Source organism: Camelus dromedarius, chromosome 12 (genome assembly GCF_036321535.1).
Source record: "Camelus dromedarius isolate mCamDro1 chromosome 12, mCamDro1.pat, whole genome shotgun sequence".
In the NCBI taxonomy this organism is placed as follows: domain Eukaryota; kingdom Metazoa; phylum Chordata; class Mammalia; order Artiodactyla; family Camelidae; genus Camelus; species Camelus dromedarius.
Genome location: NC_087447.1, coordinates 35,915,506 through 35,939,571, shown reverse-complemented (window position 1 = coordinate 35,939,571; position 24,066 = coordinate 35,915,506). Strand labels below are relative to the sequence as shown.

General features: G+C 51.1%; 1 protein-coding gene across 3 annotated transcripts in view; it reads right to left on the bottom strand.

Moving 5' to 3' along the window:
* The window catches only part of ABCC8 (ATP binding cassette subfamily C member 8), a 73,766-nt gene that overhangs the window by 23,114 nt on the left and 26,586 nt on the right, over positions 1 to 24,066 (bottom strand). For 2 of the 3 annotated variants that reach the window (XM_031459936.2, XM_031459939.2), the window contains exons 9-16: positions 21,971 to 22,105; positions 21,464 to 21,626; positions 13,237 to 13,277; positions 11,914 to 12,059; positions 9,623 to 9,728; positions 9,345 to 9,461; positions 8,914 to 8,989; positions 8,081 to 8,186 (exon numbers count right to left, since the gene is read on the bottom strand). In XM_031459936.2, coding sequence (XP_031315796.1) covers positions 8,081 to 8,186; positions 8,914 to 8,989; positions 9,345 to 9,461; positions 9,623 to 9,728; positions 11,914 to 12,059; positions 13,237 to 13,277; positions 21,464 to 21,626; positions 21,971 to 22,105 — 890 coding nt within the window. Of the gene's footprint in view, positions 1 to 8,080; positions 8,187 to 8,913; positions 8,990 to 9,344; positions 9,525 to 9,622; positions 9,729 to 11,913; positions 12,060 to 13,236; positions 13,278 to 21,463; positions 21,627 to 21,970; positions 22,106 to 24,066 lie in introns of all 3 variants that reach the window. The other variant, XM_064492537.1, reaches the window with a different exon arrangement.

Below are 24,066 nucleotides of genomic sequence, written 5' to 3'. Positions count from 1 at the left end.
TGAGGGCTGTCCCTCCCACAGCACCTGAATGGGCATGGTCCAAACAGCAAGGGCTTTGTCAGTGCTCCTGGCTCAACTCGGAGCCGTGGTGAGGCTGGTGAGGCATCAAGATTGATTTATAGTTGGGAAAACTGAAGCTCAGAGAGGGAAAGTGCCCTTCCCAAGGTCATAATCACATTATACTGCGTTTTCAAACTGTGGCTTGGGACCCAACAATTGGGTCTGAAATAAGTAAATTGCAACTGCACTTAAAAAAAGAAAAGAAAAGAAAAGAAAGAATAGAAAATACCAGTGTGCACTGCATGTGGTCAAGATGTATATTTTTTGAGTGTGAATATTTTTCGTGTGTGAATATTTTTCTCTGATCTATTAATTCATAAATGTAGTGGACTGTGATGCAAAATGCATTTCACATTGCAGATTATAGTAAAAAATTTTTCAAAAAATACTGAGTGAGGTGACCCAAATTTTTGGTGCCAACTTTGCCACTTTCTCCTGTCCCAGGCCACCTCTCAACCTTCCAGAAGCAGTCTCCTGCCAATGAAATGTGTACTTCTGACATGCACACTTAGGGGAAAACAATCTTCTATTTTCATACAGGTCTCACTTTAAAAATACTAAAACCTGCTAACATTTATCTAACTTTTATCAGGACTGTGATAAGCACTGGGATAAGCACTGTAATAGTATTATCTATTTTAAAGCCCAGAACAACCATATGAAGGTTGATTTTAATTGGCCTCACTTTATAGACAAGGAAAGTGAGGCTCAGAGAGGCTAAGTAACTTGCCCAAAGTCACACAGCCATCAATTAGCAGAGAAAATAGATCTGTCTGATTCCAAAGCTTTCTTAACGACTATGCCACATTTGCTTCACTGTGATTACTCAGCCCATAGCTTTGATAAATGCCTTCTTGCCTGGAAAACCAGGGTGGACAAAAAGATGGGTGGAAAGAACTCCGATGAAATTTTCTTCTGTCCTCTGCTGAGACGCAAAACTGAATAGAGAGCCTGATGGTCTATAATCCCCAGTCCCCTGTGAACCTGTTCTCTGATCTTTGTAGTTTCATTTCATTCTCTCAACCCAACCTAACCTTGTGTTCCCTAACCATCAGATTGCTGTAATTGATGGATAAGCTGGTAACTTGAGACAGATAAAAAACCGAAGCCCACAGATTTCAACTCTACCGCCACAGCTCAGATAAGCGTATCTCTGCAGTCTTCTGCCTTGACTGCTTCCAGAGTTGCAAAGGCTGTTATTTGTCTGGAGGGAAGCGCATCTGTGGCCTCCTTGAGGATCCCAGCACACAATGTGCTCCCTTCACCCTAACTCAGTTTGCATCATTATCTGGGCTGCTCAATTAGCCCTTATAATTGACTAACTTCCTCTCTAATCAGCTCCTGGGTAAGTCTTTTATCTCCAGTGGGATTTTAAGGCAGGAAGAGCATCTTCTTCAGCCCCCGCAGTGCTTAGCACATAACAGATCTGGAACAGACATCTTAATCATCTGGGAAGAAGGAAGGGAGGGGGACTAGCACTCAAAGCAGGTAGTCCTCATGCCAGGCACTGTGTGAAGTTGCTTGTAGCCACGATTTCATCCTCACAACAACCCTTTAAGTTGGTGTTAGTATCCCCATTTTACAGATGGAAAAACTGAGGCTCAGAGTTTGCACAATCTGCCCAAGGGTACAGAGCTAGGAAGAAGAGAAGCTAGGGTATGAATCCAGGTTCATGCTCTCCTCTTTCCAGTATAGTTCCAGCCTCCCTAGAATGAGCCTCCTCAAGACATTGTGCATGTATGTTTTAATCTGAAAAGTAAAGAACAGTATGTAGGGCACACACTTCCTCTCATCGATTCCTGGGCCCTTTACATGAGTGCTCCTCCTCTGCCTGCTCTTTGGGACCAAGCACTGAGCTGAAAGGACAATCTCCCAGTTTCTGACCCACCTCCTTCCTTTCAGTATGAGCTGGGTGTCTGCATGCACACCAACCTGAATCTCAAGGCACAGAGCCTGCCCTCAAGAGCCTCACAGTCTGGCAGAGCGAATCAGACAGGTACAGAAGTCAGAAAGTTATAAGGACCAGAAGAAGAGTAGGAGCAAGAAAGTATCATAGAAGTTTTGGGGAAAAGTACCCACAAACACATATGCTAATGCCCAAAGACTGGGAACTTCTGGGTGGTGGGATATTAGTGGTTCTTATCTTTTTATTTATACTTGTGTATCTTTTCTAATTTACTGTGCATTGTTTTAGAATCAGAGAAAAATGTAATTTTCACAAGGAGTTTGGAGGAGGAAGAAATCTGAGAATGCGAGGAAGGACTCATAGAAGTAACAGGGGAACTGAACCTTGAAGGCGGAAGGATTGAGACAGACGGTGGAGGTGGACGGAGGGAGTTCTAGGTTGGAGGAGGAGACAGCATGAGGGTGGGCAGTGTAGAGAAGTGGAAAGGATATGGGCTTTAAAGTTTGTATCCAAGGGGCTTCTCTACCCACTGGTTGTGAAAGCTTAGGCAAGTCCCTTTACTTAGGGGAGCCTGTTTCCTTATCTCTAAAACTGGGGGAATGGCAGGAAGCTCAGTGACGCTGGAAGAATATTTTACCAATGCAGCTCAGAGCTGGTTGGAGGGAAGGACGTGGGTGGGGTTTGTGAATAGGGGGTGGGGAGATCATCCTTTCAGCTCATTGCTTGGCCTCAAAGGTGCAGGCAGAGGGGGAATCCAACCGCCCCAACACTCATTTAGGATCCTAACAATAAAAAAAAGGAAAGAGGTGGAAACTGAGGTTAGAAGGGGAAGTTAGGACTTATTGGTCTCCCTGGTCCATTCATCCTGCCCCACAGAGGCTTGCTGCTGCCCTGAAATGTTACCTTTCACCTACAGTGCCCTTCACAATTGATGCCATTGGCTTGTGATATCCATGCAGTGCCCCTTCTGTCTGCCCACCATTTTATCACATCTGCCTCCTCCAGGAAACCTGGGGTGCCCCTGAGCCCCTGACCCCGACTCCCCAAAGGCTCCACGAACTCTATGGGCAGATGAGACCACGGGGAAGTCCTGAGAGGAGCCTATTTTTCACCCCTGGGGAATCAGGGGTCTCAGGAGGCGGCCTTCACACCCACCACCACAAGGCAACAATGTTCTGAGGCAGGCTCAGAACAAGCAGGGCCCAGACAGAAGAAATAAATAGTTCATCTGTGGACGCCTCAGCGGGTGGGCAGGGGCAGTGGGGAGCTCCGGCGAGGCCAATGGGCAGTTCCTCACAGGGAGGTGGGCTCTTCCTCCCACCCCAATGCTTTCCTCTGATCCCTGCTTCTTGCTGGCTCCCTGGAGACGTTTAAAATCATTCTACTGGACATTAATGACTTTATTCTTTATTTCCAGGGAAAGAATTTCACTTGAGTATATCTGCTAATTTTGACTGTGTATCAAAATGTTTTCCACATAAAGATTAAGGAGAAGCACAGGGAAATATATACAAGATCTTGTGGTAGCTCACAGCGAAAAAAAATGTGACAATGCATATATGTATCTTCATTTATAACTGAAAAATTGTGCTGTACACCGGAATTTGACACAACATTGTAAAATGACTATAGCTCAATAAAAAAAAAGTTTTGTTTTTTTTTAAAAAAAAAAATTAAGGAGAGACTTTGCAAATTCCCAAATTGACAGTGCATCAAAGTGGAGAGCCAGGCAGGGGCAGGCAACTATTATTAAAGTGAATGTTTGGGAGCCACATGGTTCTCCCTGAGACTGGGAACCGGGTGGTGGGCACGCTGGATCTGCTCAGGGCTGCTGTGGTTATTCTCCTGCCTGCAGTGCAGGACCTAACCCTAGGGCTCTGCCTGTACGCCTCTGTCCCCCAGGAGCAGTAGGCTCCCTGAGGGCAGGGACCAGGTCGTCTCCTTTGTAGCTTACACTGAGCAGTTCACAACACACACATCCTGCACAGGGCACAGCATGGAATAACCCTCCAGCCCTGTCTCCAAGGACATGTCTCCAGTGTCATGGGGGAGACAGACTCACAGCAGATAATCACCATACGGTGTGAGGTGTGCACTGCTAGGATCTGCGCATTCCAAATGTGGGTGCAGAAGTTGGGTGGTGGAGTTCTGGGTGAGGGTAAAAGCTTGGGCAAATGCATGGGGGAAAGAGAGAGATGTAAAGACGCACTTAAGGGCAGTCTCCCAAAGGGCACAAGTTGTTCCTGGTTCATTCATTTAGCAAATGAATTCATTTAGCAAAGGCATTGTGGATACAGAGAGACAAATAAGATCATCTCTGTCCCCAGAGAGCTCACTACAGTCTCTCCTGGGAGACAGGCTGGAGTAGAATTAAAGAGCATTAGGGGAATTTTGTTCCTGACATAGAAGTACATTGTCAAAGAATAATATTTATAATAATATTTATAGGGCACTCACTACGTGCCAGGTTAAGCCTCACATTAACCCCGTGGCTAAAAGGGAAAACTGGTACAGAAAGGTCACAGAATTTCCCAAAGCACAGAACTGAACCCGGCCAGCCTGCCTCCAGAACTTTTGCTCCTACTTGCTCAGCAATACTGCTCATTTTTTTCAACGAAGGAGTAAATGAATGGTTGTACAAACAAATGAGTCTCCCCAGAGCATTCTCCGCCGTGCACTTCCTAATCCCCCAACTCCTCGGCTTGTACCTCCTGGAACTCTTTCTGGCTGCCTGGTCACTAGGCCTTGCCCCTGGTATAGATGGAAAACCTCGGCTCAGCCCGGCAACGCCCTCGCCGCTGGCTGCATACAGGCAGACCCGCAGGAGGGGCTGGAGGGGCAAATGCTGTTTTGCTCTTGGTTCACTTTGCAAGTGCATCCCCACCTGCAGACCTGGGGCTCAGAGTCTGAGGCGTGGAGCTCCTGCAAGTAACAGAGGGGGGGCCCTCAATATACAGCCCCCACTCTCAACTCATTGCCCAGGGTAAGTGGGCCGGGCAGAGCTGTGCATGTGTCTAGGATCCTGAGAGGCAAACAGCAGAAGAAGTCAACTGAGCCATGTCTGCCCAGCCTCCTCCTCCCAGGCACTGTAAGGAGCTCCTGACCAGTCTCCCTTCCTGCAGCCTCTCTCTCCCCATCCCTCATCCTGTATCACCAGCACGTTTCTTCTACAGCCTTCAGGCTTAAATTTTTATCTCCCTGGCCTGGCATACCAGGTGTCCATCCTCAGCCCAGCCCACTTCCCCAGCACGCCCCACACACCCACTGCTCCATGCACCAGCCCCACGCCCTCTCACGTCAGCACACCTTTGACCACACCAATACCCCTGCCTGGAACACCTTCCTCTCCCACCCCTGCCTCTTCCATCTGATGAAACTACACTAGTCCCTCAAGGCCCAGATACCACGTGTCCATGAGCCTTCTCTCCATGACCTTAGAGTTCACTGTTCCTCTGTGCTTGACAGTGACACTGATTTCCCTTTCCCTTCCTTGGCAGCAGCGGCTATATCCTCACCATCTTTGCATCCCTACTGCTGTGCCCAGAATCTGGCACACAGCAGGTGCTCAATAAATACGAGGCGAGTGAATCCATCAATGTAAAGAAACCAGAGCACCGCTGAGTCACGAACCGATTCTCACAGCTTCCCAGGGTTGGTTGCAGGCTACCCTGATGTGCTCGCTACACTTGGGAGGGAAGCCGCAGCACAGAGGAGGAATAAGATCCTTTCATCACCACCCTCTCCCCAAGCCTTGAGCACAGCCAGGATCTGGGGCCCGAGCTGCCTGTGGAGGAGAGTGAGTGTCAACTCGGACCGAGCATGGCAGTAAGCATGGGTGAGGTCATTCTGCTGAAGGGGTGGGGTGGGGTCACAGCCATAGCAGCTGCTGGCCTTTGGAGTGTCAGGCTAGCTATTTCTTCATGTATTCTTGAGCCCCTTCTCTCTCAGTACACAGTGGAAAGCCCGTGCACTTGAGCACCTAGGTGCACATACCACTTCTGCCATTTAAGAGCTGGGTGGCCTTGGGCAACTTGCTTCACCTCAGTTTCCTCATCCATTAAATGGGGATAATGATAATACCTACCTCACAGAGTTTGGTGAAGACTGAGACAATGAAGTAAATAAAGTGCCTTACACAGTGTCTGGCACAACACAAATGGTGTTCCAGCACCCTGGAGAGGCCCCCTGTACCCCCTGGGCTGGGGCAGGGTCTCTGAAGAGAGAGGAGGCAGCAGTCAGACCCTGAGGATTGGCACAGTTTGGAGAGGAGGTGGGGACTGAGGCAGGGCAGGCTGAGCTGCCTCTGCAGAGGACAAAGAGGTGCTGATGCTGGCATGAGGGCACCAGAGGGAGGTGCAGGGATGGGGAGGAGATGAAGAAAGTGGGGCAAAGGGAACAGGCTCAGAGGGGGTTTGACTCATGCTGAGTGAGACACAGGCAGGGCAATCTAGGGGGGCAGCCCCAGTCTCTGGGCTCTGCAGTCCCATCTAGGAATGGCCTGCCCTGAGAGAGGGCCTGGGACCAGCTTGCCCTCCACATGGAACTTGGAGAATAATCCCTGGAACTAGGACCCAAGGGACCCCGGCCCAAGGCAATGGCCAGACTTGAGGGAAGGAGCCCAGGTTTGTGTCCTTGGTCAACATGCTGACCAGTCAGTCACCCACCCTCTCTGTCCTCAGTTCTTACTTCTATGAAAAGGGTGATAACACCCAGCAGGAGGCTTCAGTGAGATGGTGCTTGCGATGCACTTAGCAAAGGGCCTGGCCCACAGCGGGTGCCCATTAAATAATGGTTGCTTTCTCAGCTCACAGTTCACTGGGGCTCCTGTATTCCCATCACAGACGCACACAGGCAGCCAACGGGCACGGGCTCCTCCTTCCAAATCTCTGATGGGCAGTTGGCACAAGGGCTGGTAACCCAATGCCTGGACCTTCCCAGTCAGGCAGTGTCAAGAAATAAGACTGGGAAAGGAGGCAGAGACGCCTCTGCCCCCAGACACAGCACATCCACAGTGGAACTATGGCTCCAGAGACTGAGGTCACAGGGGCTCGTTTGCCAGCCCACAGCCCCACTGAGGAAAGAAACTTGCCATCTGTTGGGTGCACCATTCAGGGACATTTTGGAAAAGCAGGAAATGAGGGTGCCTACAGGTATTCAGACACTGAGTCCAAGGCCCTGTCTGCTCGGTTGGCATTCAAGCTTATGAAGAAACCTGACATCTTGAATGCTAATTTGCCCCAAGAAATGATAGCTAGGGAAAGCTTGCCCTCTGCTGAATTGGCTGCAACCTTTATTCCTGAAACCTTGATCAGATCCCTCTTTCTCTTAGATACCGGGGGTTATGGATGCAGTGTTAGGGCAGGGGGTCCGTGGGCTCCAAGCCAGCTCGTGCGTTGACTGTAATAGCCATATTCTGCCCAAGTTTCTGAACGCATTTCCACCATCTTCATTTCTTGGCTCTTCTTTCCCTTCTTTTAAAAAAATTTCTATTTCATGTGTATCTTTTATCAACTAGTTTCAAGTGCTTTTTGGAAGTAGGTGGGTATAAATAATAGATTCATGATTGACTCAGCCTGGGGTTCTGGCTCTTTAATTAAGATAGTGATCCTTGCCCAGAAACCCACATTTGTCTGGGTTCTCTCTGGCTCCTTGAAAGACCCACTGAATGGTCTGTATCAACTTTGCTGATGACCAAGCCAGAAAACGAAGTTTGTGTTACAGTGCAGCTGAGTGAATGTGGGATTTGGAGTCAAACAGGGTGGAGTTCGAATTCCAGCTCCGCCACTTACTAGCTGGGTGAATTAGGGCGGATAGTTTAACCTTCTATAAAACGAGATCTGTGACCAGTACCCACCTTGCTGGTTTACCTAAGGATTAAATGAAATAATGTGCGCAGAGGACTTAGTAAAAGTACCGGGTACATAGTAAGGGTTTAATAAATACTAATGATGGTAATGAGAGTAACAATAAACTGCTTTCGTTGAGTGCTCCCTGAACACACAGTGAGTATTCAGTAAGTACGTGATGCATCCTCAACTGAGAAGGATGCTTAAAGGAGGGCTGCCCGCCTGCCCACTGTCTTTCCCCACTGAGCCCAGAGGACGCATGCAGTACCTGTTCCAGAAGACGGCCCCTGAGATCTTTTGCATCTCCCCCAGAGTGGCTAGGAGGAGCGAGGACTTCCCGCAGCCCACCTGCCCCACGATCATGGTCAGCTGTCCTGCAGGGAGGGAGGGCGGCAGATGGGACTGGGGCAGGACAGAGTCTGAACAAACACCACCCAGAAAGACAGACAGACAGACAAATACACCCAATCCTGGGGCCCCCATTTGCTTTCCTCCTACCTAGAATCCCCAGGGAGTCCTTTCCCCCACTGAGCCTTTCCTTTTGGAAACCCACATCTTCCTTCTGACTCCCCAGGTCCTTCCTCCACTGCTGGTCCCTTCTGCTCCTTCCTAAGCACTAGCTTCTCCTTTCAATGTTGCCCTGTGTGAACCCGGCACCTCTTGGTCCCAACAAAGGCCACCGTTTCCTTCCCACTTCCATGCTTTGCTCATGCTGCTGCCTCTGCCAGAGTGCCCACCCTGCCTCTTGGCCTGAGGGACCTGCTCATTCTCAAAATCCCCACATCTTCCATGATGCCTTCCCTGGCTACTCGGGACTGCTTTTTCTTTTGCAAAGCACCTACACTGTCTGCAACAGGTGGTCTGACAGCAAGGCCCCGCTCGTCCTTGCTGCTGCACTCCCTCTTAGCAGTGGACTCCCTGAGGATGCCTTCACACTCTGGAGCACCCACCAAGAGTGCGCGCAGAGCAGGTGCTCAATAAATGCTGATTTTCCTTTCTTTCTCCATGTCACTCAGTGGGACATGGGGAGGAGGTGCTTCAGACATGACTCTGAGGGGGATACACCCGCAGCCCATGATGGAGGTGTAAGCCGGGGCATACCTTGGGGGATGCGGATAGTGATGTTGGACAGTGTGGGCATTCCATCGGGGGTCCATGTGAAAAAGCCTCCAATGATCTTCATTGGCCGCGCCCCACCACCCGGAAGAGAATAGAAAAAGGCAACTGGGGTTTCAGTGTGAATAGTCTTGCCTCCTCTATCCTGCGGTAGCCAAAAATCATCGATGCCAGTCCCCAGGTCACCTCCAGGGCTGGGAAGTGGGGAATGGCTTTCTCATGCAGACCTCTACCTGAGGCACCCTCCCCACGAGGATGGCCACAGGTCCCTCCACTCCTATGGACACTACTGGCAGGAAGGGTGACCTCCTGGGCAGAGGGCTCAGCACACAGGTCTCTGGTCCTTCAGGTGCTGAGGTTCCTCCTGGAGATGGCGCTGGGTGGCTGGGTGTGGGGGATGCGGGGTTAGGACTCACCTGGACACAGCAGTTGTCAGCCACCCCATCTGCGCCAGGGGCCAGGCTCTGCAGGGGGCCTGTGAGGCCCCGACAATCCTCCCGGGCTGGACGCTTGCGGTTCACAACCTTGAGGGGCTGGGGATGGTTAGGAGGAGGTGAGGGCCCAGGAGCTGAGAGCTGTGCAGGAAGGGAGCCCCCCTTCCAGGGAGGAAAGGCTGAGGCAGGGCGTAGTAGGTCACAAGCTGCAGGCATTAGACAAAAACCCTGGGGGTAGCAAAGGGAGGCCAGGTACTCACAACCGCCTGGTACTTGCTGGCTTGGCCCTGAGCCGTGGGCTCCCGGGGGGCACACTGCTCCTCGCGGATCTCTGCGCTGGACAGGAACTCACTCAGCTTTTGCACGCTGCACAGGAAGCACAGACACCCCTCACCCTGCCAGGGGCAGAGGGGAGGGGAGAGGGAGGAGGGCGAGGCTTGAGAGAGCAGCTCTGAGACGATTCCAGGTTCAGGTGTGGTCCCCACAAAGCCCACACTGCAGGGGATGGCCAGGGGGCATTCCATGGTGGGCAATAAGTGTTACCAGGGTTTGTGAGGATTGACTAGTCAGCTGGAGTAGGTTAGCATCTGGATTAGGGGGGATTGGCTAATTTTAGGGTTAGTTTAATGGTAAAGTTGGTTAGTCTGGGTTATTAGGCTGAAGGATGGTTGGTGTCAGGCTTTATTGGTTACTGTGAGAGTTCTGATAGCTTAATTAGGATTAGGATTGGTTATTAACTGTAACTAATTTTTTTGGTCATGTACTACATGTCAGACACTGTTAAGTGCTTTATAAGCACATAATTTAATCCCCATTATATAATTTGATCTTTCTGGAGGAAGTGTTATTCCTAACTCATGGAGGGAAAGACTGTTCCCCACCCCCAGGGTTTCCTTATGGACTCAGAGCAGGTTCCAGAAGCTTCACACTTTTGATCCATTCTCTCTTATCCCTGGGGGTGGGCAGGGTGTCTGGAGACTCTTGTGAATTTCCATATACTCCTTTCCCCACCTTTGCTTAAATATCCAATTTAAGGATGGAAGGGGGTGTAACACAGCAGAACTGTGGTCATAGGAGTATCTGACCAGGGAGTAGCTGGCTGGAAGGGGATTAGCTCCCATTTCCAGGGTCGGCCAGCCCAACTCCTGCTTCTGTTCTGTGTCTGGCACCCCATCCCCACACCAGGAGCAGACTGCCAGTCTCTGCCAGCTTCCTCCTCTGTCCTTGCTCCAGCACCCTCTCAATAGTCCTGACTTGGGGCGGGGGTGAAGCTGGCCTTCTGGTAAAGCTTCAGGTTGTGTCCTGTTTCCAATTCTAGCCCAGAGTTTGGTCTCCCTCTTTGAAAAGGCCTTCGCTATCTTGGTGACAGTGAGATGAGGAGTATTTGCGTAGAAATCCTTCTGGATCAGGCAGGGACTTCCCGTAAGTGTAGCAACCTTGACTTTTCTACACAGAGTCACAGGGCTTGAGGTGGGGGCGAGGGGGGAGGCCTGATCATCAGAAGTCACAATGCCAAGACCAGTAAAACTAAGTCAGCACAGCCGACCCTGGAAATGGGAGCTAATCCCCTTCCAGCCAGCTACTCCCCGGTCAGATACTCCTATGACCACAGTTCTGCTGTGTTACACCCGGCTTCCATCCTTAAACCCCTGCCAGAGCTTCCTCACACAAGCTGCTCCTTCCTTCAGCTACTTCATGCCAACAGCTACCCCTCCCTGCCAGCTGCTTAGGACCTGCCAGGGTCCCCAAGACAGGGGTCTCACTTCCCTCAAGGCTGAAGGGGCTTGGGCATAGAGGATATCTGTTACTGTCTGGGCCCACTGGTGGTGGGAAAGGACATGGCAAGCTCTCCCCAAAGGCATGACAGGCCCCTGCTTTCAAGGAGCTATTTCAGAGGCCCAAGGAAGCCTTCACACTCCAGCTGTGGCATCCCCCAGGCAGAGCCTCAGCCTTCCACCTTCAGGCTATCACTCCCAAGAAAGCGATGTCTCTGGGAGTGTGGAAGAGTCACCATTGGGCCCCAGAGCACAGGAGTGGGGCCTCCCAGCCCTGCGGGCCAAGTGGGGACAGGACCTGCAGGCACCTAGGGGACGCTCCTTCACTGACCGGGGCTGTGAAGGCTCTGAAACCCATGCAAAGAACAGTCTGGGGAGATCCTGGATATCATCTGAAATCCAAGGGGCTGTCACGTGGGGGAGGGCCGGTGCTCATTCTGCGTGGCTCTGGAGGGCAGAACTAGGACCAATGGTTGGAGTTTATGAGGATATCCAATTTTGGCTCAACACTGATTTTTTTTACAGAGTTGTCTTGGAGGTGACACTGAGTTCCCTCTCCTTGGAGGACATAAACAAGTCAGCTAATCCTTTTCAGGGAGGAAAGCTACTCGTGACCTATGTCCCTTTGACAAACCACAACCAGCTTCTGCGAAGCCCAGATCAGTGAGCAGGCATGTCCTGGGACCAAACAGCTGTGGTTCCAGGAGTCACCGGAGCAAACCCTGTGCTGACACGTGAGTGGCCTGACCGCTGCCCTTGCTGGACCCTTCCCTCACCTGACCAGCGCTTTGACTGTAGACCGGACCACACTGGACAGCAGGAACAGTGGCGTGACCAGGATGTGGAAGAGGGATAGAGAGGCGAAGGCCACCGAGGGGGAGAAGTCGGCTTCTTTGAAGAAGCTGACGTGGCCCACGAAGGTCTGTGGACAGAGGCACAAATGAGACAGAGCCAAGTGTGACTCAGAGCGTGGGCCCCTCCCAGGCTGGCGGCTCTCAGCCCCTGGGAAGGAAATGAGAGGGCTGCAGCAGGGGACCGCCAGGACCTTTTGGTTGGAGATACCATCATCCTCACAGTCATCTCATGGAACCGTCCCTCCCTGCCCTGTCCACTCCTTTCCAGGAATGACCAAGGAGGAGCCCTCAGGTTAGGTCAGCTCTGCCCCCTCTCGGATGACAGTCCTCAATTGGGAAATTGTAAACATGATAATTACAAAACTACCTCCTGGCCTGCCTGCCCCTCCAAGCCTCCAGCTACCTGGCTTGGCTCCGTGGCCACTGTTACCCAGAGTTCCTCAAGGAGCCAGGCCAGGAACCAGCCCCATAAATCATGTTGAAAGTGAATTCCCAAGCATGACTGACAGGCTGTGAACTCGCCACAGTTCAGGGACGCCGCCCCTGGGGGAAAGAACTGCATCTTTTTAAAGAACTGCCACAGTCACAGAAGCCAGGGGTAGGAGAGCTGGGTGAAGGGGCTGTGGGCGTGTGGCCTTTCTGGACAGGCACGCTGCCGACCCTCACTGCTCAGCTCACACAGAGCTTTGTTCAAAATCGCTTTAGAAAACCACCATTGTAATATTTAATGACCTGGAGAATTGTTCCCGCTGTGTTCTTAAATTTTAAAAACCAGGTTACAAAACTGCATATGAAGCACAATCCTATTTTTGTAAAAATGCTGTATTCTATAACTCAAAAAAAGACTGGAAAGAAACACATTAAACATGTTGCAGTGGGGACTGTGGGTGATTTAAGTTCTTTCTGCCCTTTCCCTTCTGAATTTCCCAACATTTCTACAGTAAAAATGTTTCACTTTTATAATTAAAAAGTTTGATAGCAGTGTTTTAAAGAAAGTTTAATTGCTCTGAAGACGAAACCCCAGGTCCTCCAGGCCTGGAGACAGAGGCCCTCCCTGCCTGGAGTCGGGAGTGCGGGAGTGACCGGCCGTATACAGACTCTCCACCCACCACCTTATTCATTCTCAGTCCCACTGCTGAGCCCATCTTGTCAAGCCCCTGTGCAGAAAGGCCAAACCCTGGGCGCCTCTCACTCCTGACATCCCTCCCCAATTCCCGCTGGGAGACGGAGAATGGGTCCACTTACAATGAGGACGGCTGCGATGGGGATGGCCGTGTTCATGAAAACTGCGAAGGAAGCACAGGGGGAGTTTAGTGGGAGGAAGGAGGCGGATAGAGGTGAAGCTGCCCACGTTGGTCTGGAGGCAGGGCAGCCTGCGGGGTGGAGCCGGGGTGGGGATGTGCAGAACTCTAGACCTGGGGCACCCCTAGCTCCTTACCCTGTTTCCCTCAGGATGCTTATGCCCTGTCTCTGAGACTTAAGCCTTTACATAAAGGCTGAAATGCTCTTACTCTGCTCCACATGGACAGTGTGGGGAAAGCCCTGTGAGAAGTGGCAGGGGAAGGGACTGGAGAGTTGGTGGCCTGTGGTCAACCGTGTGGTCAGCAGCATGTGTTTCTGGAGGAACCAAGTTGCTACTCTTTCCTCTGCTTTTGGTCCCCGAATCCCTGCAAGCCAGGTTCTCTCTGAGGCTTAGAGTCTTCCCAGTTTCTCATGGCTCTTAGGAAGGATTTCACACTCATTCTCACTGAGCTATTAGTGACTGAGAACAGCTTAAAGCAGGGTGAGCCTTAGCTCTAAGGCTGAGAGTCCATGCCCAGGTGGGGCGGGTGGGTGGCTGCAACAGAGGCCCCTCCTTATTCTGTTTAAAGAGTGGCCCTCAGACTCTTCATAGGAACCCCAATGGGCAAAGAGAGCTGGACTTAGAGAAAGGTGGAATCCTCATTATTTTTAAGCTGTGTAATCTTGGGCAGGTCATTTACCTTCCCTGAACCTCAGTCTCCTCACTTGATATTAGTAAACTTGTACTTGTTCACACGCTCCAGCTCTTTCCAATGCGCGAGCAGATAATGTAGGGAACAGGCTCTGTGAGTGCTCAGTGCTACCTGAGGGTTATACCTCACGCACTGCTAGCTTAGCCCTGCTCCTCTGGCCCAAGCTGTGAGATGCCCCACAGAGCCCTGACCAGAGAGAGCCCTCCTAGAGTAAGAAATGCCCATCCTGGCTGCCACCTTCCCATCTCATCCTCCTTCCTTCCAGGAGCCTTTTCCAGCCCAGTCCAGAAAGGAGTCTGGTTCTGCAATTAGCAAAATTAAAGCAGAAGGAACCAGGAGCCAGAGCCAGAGGCCAAGGGCTCAGCCTGTGCACACGGCCCCTGTTTAATGAATGGTGAAGTGTCTGACACTTTGAAGAATTCCAGATGGTCAACACCATTCCAAGAAGCTGACTGTCTACTTACTCCAAGAATCCTACACCAGCTAGTGCATACACGGTGTGTGCCAGAGGTGTAGAACTCCAAGGGATTGGAAGACTGTGGCCCCTGCCCTCAGAGGGCTCCCGGTCTGAGGAAAGAGACAGGAACTATGCTCCCAGGGAGCCCTGTATATGACAGAGAGACAGGGGACATGCCCCTTGGGAGATCCCAAGCAGATAAAGACATCGTTCCCAGATTGGGAATTCCCAATCTGATGGGGAAGACACAGCTGCTGCCATCAGAGGACCCCTGTCTCATGGAGAAGATGTGGTTGGAGCCCTTGGGGTGTTGCCAGTCTCAATCTCACTGACCACAGGCTTTTTATCAACTCCAATACCATACATGACAGTGCTATAACTGTCCTTCTGATGAAGGCTCCGTGGTCTCCAGGTACCCACCACAACGCCACAGCCTTCTCCCATGGCCCTCTTGTACTGCAGGGGGCAGGATAAGCATTACTGGATTTTCCACAGTGTAAGGAACCCAGAACTGGGACGTAGGACCCAGCACAGCGATCACTGGCTGGAGAGAGAGAGGGGGAGGAGGATGTCCATCAGGCCTTAGTCTTTGACCTTCACCCACCATATAGCTCTAAAAATGAGGCAGCCTCGCTCGCCCCTCCCCTCCAGGGCAGTTACTCCAGGGAGCTCCCTCAGGGCGGGGGCCGCCTTCTGTTCCTCTCCTGCCCATCCCATCAAAAGGCACCTGTGCACCTCCCCTCAGCCCCTGCCCCAAACCAAGACCCTTCCCACACATTCAGGGGCCCAACTCCCAGATAAAGAATAGGGCCGGATGTTAGATTATAAATTGGTACAACTTGCTCAGAAAGCAGTCTGGTGCTTTGTAGCTAGAGCCGCACAGAAGTTCAGACCTTCTGATCCTATAATCTCTCTCCTGGGGATTTATCCTGAATAATCACTCAAGAGAAGCACAAAGACCTCAGCAAGATGGTGCTAGCTGCAGTACTATCTGTCACAGCAAAACGAAAACCACAACCACAGCAACAAGCCACCGAGACGAAGCAAACAGAAAACATCCACCGGGAGCAGCCGTTTCAGTAAATGAGGGACATCGGCCCCAGGGGCGGTCTGCAGTCAGGGAGTGTGCGACAACTGACATTTTGTGCTGTTGCATGCTTTCTCTGGTCGTGATTTTTTTCCATATGTATGTTTTTTTCTATTTTATTGTCTTTATTCTTGTTGCTGCCTGAACTCCTTTGAGGAATGAGACAAACTATATATAAATTTGAAAAGGAGCATTCCAAAGCGGATGCAGCAACATGGAGAATGCATATGATATAACCAACTTCCGTCCTGCTCTGGCTGTCGTATGGAAACACTAAAGAATGAAATGTTATTTTCCATTTTCCTTGTCCTCTTCTGGAAGGACAGCCTTTGAGCAGGGAGCTCCAGGTCCCCTTCGGGGTGGGGGTTGGGGGAAGAGGCTCACCAGCTGCCTGTGTTTTAAGGTCTCTCTGAAGATCACCTCGTTAGGACCAGGGGTGGACATGGGTAGAACTGGGGATGTCAGTGCCAGAGACTGTGAACCCTGGGATGCTGCAGGCTCTGGCCCCTCTCTGGGCTCAGCAAACAGGGGTGCCTGAGTAGGGGGGTGGGAAGGAGCTGAGCAGCCCAGCTGTCATGGCTTTGAAGACCTGAGACTTGCCTCCATTTTCCTGAATCACATAAGGCCCTATGGGACATTAAAGGCCACGGAGGAGTGGGAAATATAACCAAGAATAGATTTCTCTCCAACTTTGGCACGGGGTGGGCTGACTCACTTTGATCTGATCTAGGAAAAAATTTAAAAAAAGAAGAACATGACAGTGCTGAATGTTAAGGAGTAAGAAATAATGTTAAATAACACTAAGTGAAAGCAGAAGATTACAAAACGATGTGTGAGTGTGATGCTGTGATGGAAAAGTTTAGTCGCTTGTAGGCAGGACTGAAAGGCCACGTTCAGAAGGGAAAGCCTCTCTGTAATGGGGTAGAGATAGGGGTAGGTGTTTTAATAACCCTCCCCCCCATATCCTTTAAGAACTATTCATTCAGAAATTCTTTTTTGAGGGTCTCCTCCATTTCAGGCATCATGCTGGGTTCTGGGGTCATGGTGGTGAACAATTTTGTCAGTTTTCCATAACCACCCCCTCCCCAAGACAAAACAAAACAACAAATCAACTGAAAACAAAGCAGGGCTCAGATCACCCACTCCCCCTGGGTTGGCCAAGGAATGCTGCCTGGCCCTGTGGGTGCCAGCCCTCGCACTGCAATACCAGGAGCTTTTCATCTCCAAAGCGTTAATAAATATTTCAGAAGCCATGCATCAGGGAGGCACAGTGAACCATTTGTGCCTCTGCTTAACTTCACCCCCTCCCTGCCCAGGGCCGGGGAGGAGCTGCCGGCTCACAGCCTGGGCCTAACCATAGGCTGCACCAGCAGGAGGGAGACATGCATTTTGACGTGCACAGGGCTATTCAGTCCCACAGTCAGTCTGAAGTCAACAGAGCAAGAAGGAAAGCAGGTTAATAGTGTGCCTGGTGCTGGAAGCGGTGGAGGCGAGGCAGGAGGCTCACAGTCACACAGATTTCTGCCTCTAGCTCCCCCTCGGCCCCTCCACCACTGCACCCCTATGCAGGCCAGGATATGCATCAGCCACTCACTGTGGCTGCACCAGCTGGTGGAAGGAAGGACAGACAGTGAAGAAGTTCAGAGATGCTGGAGAAGGAAGGGGGACCAGGTCTGGAGGTCACCCTGTCCCCCAACATTGGCTATTCTGAGTCAGGGCCTCCGCTGAGGGGGAGAGAGGGAGTGTGAGACTTACAGCAGGGAAGACTGAGGCTCAGTGAGGTGAAGGGACACACTGAGGCCCTCGGTGAGCAAATGGCAGAGAACAGAGAAGGAAGTCCACGTGGGCTCAGAGTCCACACGGAGCTTCACGCACGAGGAGGCCGGGGCTGCACCTGGCCCGAACAGGTTTTCAATGAGTAGCAGACAAAGTGCGGAAAGCTGCAGGCCAGTGCTGTGCTCACTCCCCTTGGAAGTCAGTTCAACCCTTATTTCCCTGCAGAAGCCACAGAACTCTAGGTGTCCAGCCCGGCCATGAATTTGAGGACAAGCTTTGCAAGGGTGACAAAGGGGTCCCAGGCTCTACCCGCCAATCAGACGACATGCTGCCAGTTCATCCTGTGTTTGTGCAGCACCCATTCCAGAGCATTCTCTCTATGCCAGACTTTCCCGAGGCGCTGGGCATTAGACAGGAGGCTGCACCACCCTCACAGTCTTGTGGGGACCCTGCTGTGAGCGGGGACCGTGCAAGAGGTCAGAGCCACAGGGTCAGTGTCAGGTGTCCTGCGCTCTCTGTTTGGTGCTCACCTGGCCCTGGTCTCTTCTGTTTCTTTCATTCGCTTATCTAATGAATATTTACTGAGTACCTGCTATGTGTCAGACCCTGTGCTAGGCATGGAGGATGTGGTGGTGAGAAAAAAATATCGATTCTGGATTTTGATGTTGGGGTGCCCTCTCGCGCTGCCCTGCCCTGCACCAGCTCAGGGCTCCACACACAGGAGCTCTTAGTGATGCTGACAGAGAGACCATCAGATGGATGTCAGAGGTAACCATGTCTGCCTGACAGTCTGACTGCCTGGTGTCCGATGACCAGACTGAAATCCCAGCAGGCCGCACCAGGATGGGACCCACCAGGAAACATGACTGCACGGCTCCTCTGCGGCACCAGGACCCCATGGCTGGCGCCAGGGGTGAGAATGAAAGATGCTCCATTACCTCAAGCCTAATGACCTGTAACCTAATCCCAGGTGACAGAGAGCAGAAGGCAGGAAGTTCAGGAGGAGATAAATGAAAACACACTAAAGCATATACCTGCAGCCTGGGGTGCCCCACCCCACCACCCAATCTCTCCCCACCCCACTGCCAGGCGAACCCTGAGCAAACAGCACTTGGCTTTCAGAGCTCTCTCTCCAGGAGGGCTCTTCCACCCCGCCTCACTGCCTCCTTCCAGGGAGCAGCCCAGGCTGCTCTGTTTATCTTTCTAGGTCACCGTGTACTGGACAGGTGAGGGGCCCTGGGCAGAGCCCTGCTTAGCTCCAGAGCCTCTGACTCCTTCCAGAGTCATCTCAGTTCTTGACAACATGGAGTCTCCTTGCCCCAGGTCCTCCTGGCCCCAGACCCTTCACAAAGCCACGGCTTGTCTTCTGGGGGCCCCACAGATCAAAGAGCACCTGCTCGATAGGCTTCGTGGGCCAGCCGGGGAACCCAGGCATCTCATGCTGTTGTTTACGCAGGAAACCATGTCCCAGTTGGTTGCAGTTCGGAATGCAGGAAGCGAGCTTACATCTCCTAGAAGCAAAGTAGCTGCCACCTGCCCCATCTACATGACCCGAGGCTGCTCCCACTTTGCTGCCAGGAATCTTGGGACCCAGTGCCTCCAACTTCCTTGCTGCTTCCCTTCCCTCTCTCCCATTGTAGCAACAGTGAGCCTGCCCTTTGCCACCCTGCCATATTGTTGCTGGGGTCAGGGGAGGCCCTCCCCCACCTCAGCAGCTGTTCCCCTGATGGGATGTCTGAAAGCCAGGAGCCTATAACTCACGGGCTGTACACAGTGTGGGGTTACTGTCACCACAGCCAGGCCCAGAAGCAGGCAGAGCTGATAGAGAGGCTGAAGAGGGCCTGGGGCTATGGACACTGGTTTCTCTGAGCTCCCCAGAGGCTTTGTCCCCATTTCTCCTGTCCTATTGAGTGCTCAGCCTGGCAGTACTCGGAGGCCACAGGGTCAGGGATGAGGAACCTGGAGTGTCCTGGTGAGGAATCCAGGAAGCTTGCTATGCTCATCACTCCATTCTGAGAAAATCAGCTCCTAGCAGGACTTTCTGCAGAAAGATGCCATGGCTGGTGCCATGATGGTGGATGGTCTGGTCACTGCTACCTGGACCAGGACACTGGGAGGTGCTCAGTGCAAGCTCTGCCTTGTGAAAACCTTCAGGTTGGATGCTGGCCACCTGGCCCCAGCAGACCCTCTCTCTAAGCAGGGTGAATACCAGGAACACACAGATGACCTGAGTGTCCATCTTGTTCTCCACGTGCCTGTCTGGGAGACACCTCTGGTGCACCCTCCACTGCTGCCCCACCACTGCCACCCCCACAGGTCTCTTCCTGGCACACCCAAAGAAACAGCTTCAGCTGGGGGAGTGGGTTAGTCATGTCTCTCTCTCCTAATTTCCTTCCCTATTTCCCACCCATTCAGAGCCCATGCTAGGTTGTTTCTCTTCTATTCAGAGACAACAGCCTGAAACTGGTGCCCCATTGGGTCCTAAGTTTTCTTTACCCCACATAGGTTCCCAGCTCTGTGTGGAAAATAGCGTGAGGCTGGGAGTTAAGAGATTCCAGAGGATCTAGTCTGAGCCGTGCCATTAACCTCAGAGGTGACCCCAGGAAGACGCCCACCTCTGGGCCTCAATTTCTCATCTGTAAAACAGTTTTCCCAACTTGCAAAAATATTTTCCATTTACCACTCTTTACCACATTCTGTTCCACCGATTTCCACAGATCTATCTTTTCATTCACGAATTCTCTCTTCAGCTATGTTAATTCATTTAACCTGTACACGGAGCTGCTTTTTGTCCCTTTTTTGCTTTTAATCTCTGGGGGCTTCCTCGTGGCCCTTCCTACCAAAATGGCTCTTAAACTGGACAGGTCAGGGAATCAGCATGAGGTCTTCGAGCTGCTAAATATCTACATCCCAGTTATGCACTTAGGTAGTAGCCACAAAGGGATGGGTCCACAGAGCCACTAGACCAACTGTGAGATAAACCTGGGCCAGGACTCCATCCATCACCTGACCTCAAAGACCTCCGTATGTCCGCTCTGACCAGGGGACCATCTGAATTAATCTCAATAACTAAATTTCTAATTTCTAGAAGTTCTTTTGGCTTTCTTTTTGCTGTTTTTGCCTTGTGCCTTCCTTTAGCTCTTTATTTTCACACACTTATTTTATTACCTCTTTCAGACTATTCTGTCATCTCCAGGTAACAAATTCTCCCATTTGTTGCATTTGCTGACTCTTATTCTGGTGGTGTATTTTCTTCTGGTGGATTTTTATTTCTTTATTATTAGTTCATTGTTTAACAGGCATGTTTGCCACTGGAGTCCTATGTTCTCTGGAAAATGGTTGTTTTCCTTTTCTTTCCTTTTCTTTTTTTTTTTTTTTTTGAGTAAAGGTAGATTTATTTAGAGAGATACTCCCTAGGCAGAGTGTAGGCTGTTTCAGGAAGCAAAAGAAAGGCCACAAGGTGTGGGGGTTGGGTGCTCAGTTTAAGGTAGAAGTAGACACCCACTCCATAGACAGAGTGCGGGACATCTCAGAAGGGAGAGTGGCTGGAAAGTAGTTTTAATATGCGTGTCTTCTGGAACCATAGGAGTTTTACCAGTTTGGGTCTTTCTTTCCCTCTATTTTCTGGTCTTGAGATTCCCAAACCACTTAGCTAACATAAATTCAGTCCCTACACCTGTGAGAACTCATGCTTGGGCTTCTGTTCTTCAAAGAAAAATCTTCTCTCTCTCATGGCCCCAGGTAGATGGAAGCTTCCTTGTAGCTTCCTTAGGACAGTGGCAACTCAGTCTGACTTACTGAAAAGGAGTCCCCACACTTGGGAAAGTTTGAAACTCCTGTTATTTATCCACTTATTGCTGCCTCTCGATAACATACCAGCTGGATACAACATCAAAGACCTCACCCGTCTTTAGCATCACTGTATCTTGAGGCCAGCCCAGTGCCCTGCACATAGCAGGCTCTTGGTACATATTTGCTGGATAAATGACTGAGGAACACTGATTTCTGCGAGTACTGCTACAAGAGACGGTTTGAGGCTCTCCTGGATGGCTTGATCCCAAAGTCTCCCACTTCCGGCCCCATTTTCCTCCCTCAGCCCTGACACCTGTCCTGGCATGTAGGCAGCAGCACACAGGGCTGGCTGGTGGGGGGACTCACTGGAGATGGAGGTGTAGACGGCGAAGGCCCTGAGGCTGGTCATCTCCTTTTTGCGGGTCTTCTCCACCCGCGTGCGGAAGATGTTCTCCCAGGCGTACAGCTTGAGCAGCTTGATGCCGCGGAGCATCTCATTGGTCTGCTTCAGCCTCTCGTTGGAATACTCCTGCCAGGAGTCACTGAGTCAGAGAAGGGTTTCCCTTGACCCATCCCACCCAAGAGGAAGGAGCGGAGTCAATGCCTTCACCATCTCATAGACTACGCCCCGCCTCTGTCCCCACAGGGATGCTGCCTGCCATCTCCATTACTTCCATTTCACAAAGAAACGAAAGTCTGGGCAGCTGAAGTGAACTTCTTAAGGTCAATCATAGTGCAGATGTGTGTTGGGGGCTGTTTGGCAGAAACTGGAGGAAGAGTGAGGGGACCCACTACTCTGAGGGGAGAGGGATCAGGCAGACACACGGGGGAAGGATGGGGAAAAGGGGCATGTGCCCACCTGCAGATACTCACCAGTGTGCTCCGCTGGGCCTGGGAGAGCTTGGTGGCCACGAAGTACTGGACTGGGGCCAGTAAAATTATGACAGCTGCTCCAATTAAGGCACTGATTCCAAGGATGTAGTAAAGGAGAATCACACCCACGATGATCTGAGGGAGGGTCATAGCAATGAGTGACCTTTGATCTGGGGGCTGCCCCACCAGGAGGTACTTGCAAAATCCCCTCACTGCTCCTAAAGTTCCCCTATAGTGGGACATGCCTCGGTGCCCAGCTTCCCGAAGTTTCTTGGGGGTCAGAGGAGGAGGTGGGGCAAAGCAATTTCAGAAAGAGGGATGAGCACGATGGGCAGAGAGTTTCTGGGCTGGTAACTGCATTTATCTGCAAGGCTGGCTGAAGCATTAACTCTCTCCAAGTCTATTTTCCAGATGGAAGTCTCCCAGCTGAGGCTGCACAATGCATGGCAGCACCTTTTGTTCTGTTTGCTGGTTATCACGGATGATGCATCACTCTCACTGGGAAAAAGCGGTACATGTGCAAAGGGGCAAAAGAGCTGCAGCCATGCCAGACACAACCAGTTCCGGGTCTGAGAGTTCACTTTTCATTCTTACGCTCCTGGTGTCTTTATTTATTTATCTTTTTTTTAGTGAATCTGGCAGGTATTCTCTGAAAAGAGAATTTGTTCTGTTTCTAGCTCTATGTAAATGACTGCCTGCTTCTGAATATTTATGAGAAGTGTAAATTACTCTTGCCAGTCCCCAAAGCATCAAGATGACAATTCCTTAGGTTGCCTTCATAGGCAGATACTTCTAAATTCAGGGCTCATTCTAGAGGAACAGATGTGCTGTCTTATTTAATTGGCAAAAAAAAATTGTGCCTGGGTTATCCCTGGACTCCCTGAGCCCTACACCCACCCACCGGCACTAAGCTCCCGCACTGTCTCAAGGACAGAGGGGTGGGTGGGTGGCTCTGTAATGTCTATTAATTGCAGAAGGCCTCCTGCATTAGCAGGTCCTTAGGGGCTGGTAAATGACCCCTTCACTACCTGCCTCCCAGTGTTTAACTGATGTTAAATGCCGGAACGGATGGGCAGAGGAGCACATCAGGAGATGAAGAACCTTCCCACTATTGTTGGGCCCCACACCTATCACTGTTCTGGAAAATTACCCCTGGCATCCAATCTTTTCATTTGCTGTCCTCATTCGGAGGCATTCAGGGTGTCATTCAGCAGCTTGGGTAGACCAGACACTAGTAAGCTCTCAGAGTTCTCCCAGAGTCACCACTAGGGCCCCGAATGGGGTTTGGCTTCTGTACCCCCACCACCTTCAAGTGCTGGCAGCTGCTGGGGCAGGAGCTGGGGGTGCGGCTGCTGCCACTGGGCTCCTCCTCATGCTCCACCCACCCCCTGTCATGCTGCTCAGATCCTTCTGTCCCATCTTCCTTCTATGAGGGTTTGAACAGACCCCACAGGAGAACACACCAGAGATCAGGGATTCTGAGTGTGCAGTGCGACTGTGGGGAATAAAAGGGCTATTTTTTCTCCTAGTCACAATTAGGAAAGCAACCTCTTGTGAATTGGGGTGGTTATAGTCCCAGGAGTCTGCAGCCCTCAATTTGCATACAGTCCCAGCATTTACTGGCTTTGCAATCTTGAGTCTCCTTTTCTCCATTTTTAAAATGGTGATTTTAATTGCCTAGTTAGCAGGAATGTTGTGAAGATTAAATGAACATACATGATCAGCACCTAGAATAGTGCCAGGCATAGAGTTGGAGACAAGGTGGCTGACCCTCCTTCTTAAAAACAAACAAGCCTCATGGGAACTCTGTCACTAGGGACCCACAGAAAGGAGATACATGATATAGTGCTACCACCAGTTTGCTGTGTCACCCAGGGTAAGGGCCCTGCCCTCTCTGGACCTCTGAGGCCCATGGCATGAGGAAGCATGAGGTCCTCACTATGGCCAAGTTCCTTAACATGGTTGTCCATTGGCCTCAGGGGGCCCATAAAGCCTTGAAATTGTAGGAAAAATGCATGAATACACATTTGTTTTTCGGAGAAGACAGTGTCATTAGGTTTTCAAAAGTATATGTGGATCAGTGGTTGCCTGGGACC